General features: G+C 30.5%; 1 protein-coding gene across 1 annotated transcript; it reads right to left on the bottom strand.

Moving 5' to 3' along the window:
• Positions 1-3,881: 3,881 nt before the first annotated feature.
• On the bottom strand, positions 3,882-5,433 carry LOC140433393 (uncharacterized). Its single transcript, XM_072521406.1, has 5 exons — positions 5,173-5,433; positions 5,048-5,113; positions 4,889-4,960; positions 4,754-4,827; positions 3,882-4,366 (listed from the first exon to the last, which is right to left on the bottom strand). Exons 1-4 carry the CDS (start codon positions 5,294-5,296, stop codon positions 4,757-4,759), a joined length of 333 nt encoding a protein of 110 aa, XP_072377507.1. The 5' UTR covers positions 5,297-5,433; the 3' UTR covers positions 3,882-4,366; positions 4,754-4,756.
• Between the last annotated feature and the right edge of the window lie 321 nt (positions 5,434-5,754).

The raw sequence follows: 5,754 nt of genomic DNA, 5'->3' as shown, positions 1-5,754 counted from the left end.
TGAATATAATGGTCTTTCAGATAGATAGGTTTTTGTTCTTTTACGGAACTTAAGGAAAGAAGTTGCAGATTTAAGTTGCAAAGGGAGATGATTGTATAATCTTTTTACTGAATATAATATAGATTTCTTTACTAACGTAGTGGACGGGATCAGTAAATACGCATTAAAGGTTGAATTTCTGGTGGAGTAGTCATGATTAGGTCTTGCTGAAAAAACATGTAGGCGTTTACGAATTAAGCAAACAGTTTCTAAAATATATAAAGAAGGAAGACTTAAAATCCCGTGATTTTTTAAGTATCTTCTGCAATATGTTATTCTACCGAGAACAAAAGGATACCGTATTGCTCTTTTTTTGTTTGTAATTTAAAAACAACTGTCAGATTGGGCAGCTGTTCTAGAATCCCAAAAAAGAAGACCATATCGAAGATGAGACTCAAACAAAGAAAAATATGTTATTTTGGAAGATGCTAAATTAATTTTCTTCAAAACAGATCTTATTGCATAGCAGGCTGAGGCTAGTTTCTTACTTAACAAATCGATATGAAGGGACCATTTAAGGTTGCTGACTAAAAATACCAAGAAATTTTACAGAATTAATGATACTGATCTGGCTATTATTAAGAAGCAAGGATTGAAGAGCTTTATAGGATAATGCTACTGTCTTATCCACGTTAAAAGAGAGTAAATTAGAGCCTGACTAGGTTTTTATTTTAAATAGATCAGAAGTTATAGTTGCATGAAGAATTGCAATATTAGAGTTTCTCCAGGTAATACTGGTATCATCAGCAAAAAGAAAAATGTTTGGTGATGTGATTTATAAAGATAAGGAAAAGTAGAGGACCCAATACTGAACCTTGTGGTACTCCACATACAATGCTTTTGTGACTAGAAGATGTATCATTTGCTATAACTAGTTATTTCCTATTCCCTAAGTAATATTGGAACTAATTCAAAGAAATACCTCGAATGCCATAGAAATTTTGTTTTTTTTTTTATCAAAATGTCGTGATTTACACAATCAAAAGCTGTGGCATAGTCACAGAACACAGTGGCAGTGTAAAGATTATTGTGTAGTGCTTGATAGACCTCATTTGGTACATACATAGCATCACTGGTACATTTATTACATAAAAACCCGATCTGACTTTGTGATTTTTTACAAATCATTAAATATAAATATAACTTAAACTAAAAGAGCACATAATACACACTATACAAGCATGAATACAAATTAATGACTGGTATTAAGATGACCAATTATGGGGATAAATAGGATACTATGGAACAGATATATTTTTTATGTGTGCAACTAATGATCAGTAAAAATATGATACCTACCAAGATCTCTAATTTCACTCATTTTAGTTGCTTTAGTAGGTACTTGAATGTATTTATTTATTTATTTATTTACGCATGTACCATTTACATAGGAACAAATATAAAATTTCTATAGTTAGCATATTAACATGGTAAATAAATAAACTACTCAAAGGCCGTTTGGAAATACATAAAAAATACAAATTTAAATGTCAAAAAACAATTGAGATTTATTCTAGGAAAAAAAATGTACATCAATAATGGGTACATCCACCTTTGACTCTCTTGAATTTTAAAATAATCGGCTACACTAGTTATCTCCACATAAAGTTTGAGATTATCAGCAAGGACTAAAAACCTGTTATACTTAATTAATAAAGCTATATCATTAATAGACATATTGAACAGTAAAGATCCCAAATAAGGGCCATCAGATGAAACAATTACAGCAGAGGTAATAAGACTTTACCTTCATGTACCAAACCCAATTACTCAAGTAGAGTAATCGCTTCCACTTAAGCATAAAGTCCATACAGCTGAAGTTTATGAAGCAACACACCATGATTCAACCAATAAAAGACCTTTGAAAAGTTAATATATATTTCACATACCTAAACCTCCTTTGTGAAAGATGAAATAATGTGTTTTTGATAGATAATCAAATTAGTTAAGATAGACTTTTTACTCCCTAATCCATGTTGGTGGCTGATCAATAGAACATTACAGTACCAATTAAAGGGTGGCACAGAAGCCACTTAAATAACTTAGGGATTGAAGATAGCATAACCACATGATCATTTCTTTAAAAAAGGAGTAATATAACTACTATCATTCCAAGTTAAAGGATATAAGTTTAATTATGGTTTTAGTATGGTTAAATAAATAATAACATAAAGGTACACAGATAGTGTAAAGCATCTTTTTAGAAAATAACTGCGAACATTATCAGGACCATTATTTCCACGGTTTTCTTAGACCTCTTACCATAAAATCTAGAACATGATCTGCTATATATGAGTCTCTGTCATCTCCCATGTCTTCAAAACCTTCTATACACCTAGTATGCTCATTGTAATGAAGAGTTGGCATAATCGCCATTTCGTCAAAAATTATAACTATATGCTTATCTGTTGTCGAGAGGGGGCATTTGGGCCTGTAGGACCCATCGCCGGCTCTTCGGGCTTCTTACTATCCCCGGAATTGGATCGGGTATTCACCATCTTTGGTTTGTCGCTGGTAGAAAGGTTAAATACTACCGCTGTTATAAATAACAGTTCCAGTGACAAATATCTGTTATAGGTAACGGTTCCAAGGAACAGTTACAAAGTAACAGAGCAGATAGGTAAAAATGATCTAAGTATCCCTTGACTTACGGAAGGAATAACTTAGTAAACAATTAAATTAAATGGTATAAAAATATAATGCAAAGAAAAAAATGTTTCTAAGTGTTTCTTGACTTACGGAAGAAACAACTTAGGACAGAAATATAGATAAATGAAATATGTAAATGTGAGAGTAAAATATGGAAATATTTCTAAGTGTTTCTTGACTTACGGAAGAAACGACTTACAGTGGAAAAATAAAATACTCAAAATATAAAACGAGAAATGCAAAAATGAAACAGATTATAGAAATATGTCTAAGTGTTTCTTGACTTACGGAAGAAACAACTTAGAATAGAAAATAAACAAGAGAATCAAATATAGTAAAATAAATGCACAAATATTTATAAGTGTTTCTTGGCTTACGGAAGAAACGACTTATAATAGAAAATAAGAAAAATCAAATATAGAAAAGATGTGAAAATATTTCTAAGTGTTTCTTGACTTACGGAAGAAACAGCTTAGCAAAAAAAATGGAAAAATGAAAATAGACAAATATATAAGTATTTTCTTAACTTACGGAAGAAAATATCTTAGATAAAATATCAGAAATAATAATGCGATTTGAAAATATTTCTAAGGGTTCTTTTGACTTACCGGAAAAGAACGACTTAGACACACAATAAAATAACAAGTCAGATATCAGAGAAATACTTCTAAGAGCTCTTTGACTTACCGAAGAGAACTACTTAGATACAAAGTACAAAATCAAATATATAAAATAGAAAAAATCAAGATAAATATTTCTAAGTGTTCTTAACTTACGGAAGAATAACTTAGACACAAAATACAAGAAAAATAAACAATCAAAATATTCAAATAAAATATCAAACAATCAGTACATGAACAAATATAGATTAATGGAATATTCTAACCTGAAAAGGTCTGAATATACAATAATGCTAAAATAAACAAAAATGGTATATAGGAAATCAGAAATAAAACAATAACTTAGTTGGAACAATAATAGCACCGACTAGGTCTACAGTAGAAGAGGCAAGCTCGACTGACCGATGAGAGAAAATCTACCTGCTTTTATGTAAAACAAATCCTTTGTTTTACGTAGCGAAAGTGGAATTTTCCTGCATCGAATCAATTAGAAATTTGGATTTGGCCAACCTTGGAATTCCCAAGTATTTAAACCGATATCCAAATTCCTTGATGCGTCGAGGACATATCCATTCCTTCCATTTTTGATGTTGTTGCTTTTAGTGACTCAAATATTAACTTATTAATTCATGGGCCTCCAATAGTTTAAGCCAGAAGTCTATTATTTAATGTTGACTTACTGGGTAAGATAAATATATTGGAAAGAATACTATATGAATGAGCACTTTGTTTGTATAAAGACAAAGCCAAACATTTCTCATTAAGATTAAAGCGTCTAAGCTTTTTTGCTTTACAGCTCTCTCTGTACTGAATTTGAATTAGCATAGCTGCCATTCTTTTAACGTTCTGAAGATCACCCAACTTATTTTCTTTATAAAACTCTTCAGCTTCAAACAATCTGTATTGAAAAGACTTTTTGCTATTTCTTTCCAAAGAGTATTTGTGGTGTAATTGTTTTAATGCTCCATATAATTTTTTCTTTTTAGGGGTAATTGTACCTCTTTATATATTACATTGCTGCAATATTTTCAGTGGTGTGATATTCTTAAGGGCAACACCTAAAAATAAATGTGATGTTAATTTCTTTATTCAATCCTTACAAGGCAAAATCGATTCATTATATTAACCTTCGTATAGTGGCATTACTGCGTGAGAGACTATTTTTTGATGTGAGTATTAAACAATTTATTGTAAGTACTAGAATGTTTCAGTACCTTCATATATCTTTGTTAGATTTTAGCAATGGGAGATTATAAACACAGGCAAGCTCCTATTTCTAGTTTTTAGCCCCAGCTGGTCTATGACACTGAGGCAACTAAACTTAAAAACTCTAGTATCACTATCCGAAGGTTAAGCAAACTGTTAATTTTATAGTTAATCATATTAGAGAATATTTACAAATCTGCTGATGACAATACAAAATATAAAATTTTAACTACAATTACCTTTTAAATCTTACTCTCATCAGTTTGTATTAAAATTTCTTCGTTTGGTAACTGTGCATCATTGTGTTCGGCAACTAAAAAGTTTCATAAAATAGTAACCAATTTGAAAATTATTGTTATCTGCCTAATACTTACTACAATGGGGTATCTCAAATGATTGAAACATGTGTGTAGATTGTGCATCTCTACTTGTTGAAGGACTCTTAACTAAAACAAAAAGTTAATATAATAATTTATACCATGATTCACTTCGAGTAAACTAATTTTTATTAATTACATATTAGGGTTACTTACTTTCGGTTACATTTGCTTCCACACTCAACATTGAAATACTTCTGGGATGTACATTAGAAGAAGAATCTAAAATCAATCATCAATCAGTTATTTGTTCTCTAATATCAAATATTTATTGGACTCACCATACAAACGTAAGCTAGGAATTGCATTTTTATACAATTTATGGCTCCATGAAGAAACAAACTTATCTTCAAAGTGACTGTGGCAGATTCGTTTTGTTTTAAAAACTGTACTGGAATTCATCATATCATATCATGGATTTTTTATAACACTAAGGCCACTTCCTAAATCGTATAATGTTTTTATCAGGATTTGGAAAGACATGTCTAATTGATGACGAATTGGTACATTGTAGGATACAACATTTATTGTGAAACACCATATTTAACTAATTATTATTAATCTGCAAAATACTGTTTGAACGCCGCCACGAACATTTAAGACACAGATCACTGAGGTAGGTGATTTGTAATTTACAAACTAATTTGAGGTTAATGCTAACAATAACCCAGAGATATTAAACCAAGTTTAGTTTAATTTCTTTGCAATAATAACCATCAAATTCAAATCAAAACCTGACTACCTATATAGACGCTAATCAATTACTGACAATTAGCGATTGACATATTGACAATTATAATTTTTAGTTGTGTTCTAAACCTAAACTGCAGAGTAAAGGTAAAGACAGAGTAAAGCGACATCTG

The sequence above is a fragment of the Diabrotica undecimpunctata genome, chromosome 2 (genome assembly GCF_040954645.1).
Source record: "Diabrotica undecimpunctata isolate CICGRU chromosome 2, icDiaUnde3, whole genome shotgun sequence".
Lineage (NCBI taxonomy): Eukaryota > Metazoa > Arthropoda > Insecta > Coleoptera > Chrysomelidae > Diabrotica > Diabrotica undecimpunctata.
This window is presented reverse-complemented; position numbering and strand designations above follow the sequence as displayed.

Bases quoted from the DNA above. Each gene is read 5' to 3' on its own strand.
- LOC140433393 (XM_072521406.1), bottom strand. From the start codon at position 5,296: ATGATGAATTCCAGTACAGTTTTTAAAACAAAACGAATCTGCCACAGT. The intron at 5,114-5,172 runs GTGAGTCCAATA...GATTGATTTTAG, and splicing joins TCCTAGCTTACGTTTGTATG to ATTCTTCTTCTAATGTACAT. The intron at 4,961-5,047 runs GTAAGTAACCCT...TTTTTGTTTTAG, and splicing joins GGAAGCAAATGTAACCGAAA to TTAAGAGTCCTTCAACAAGT.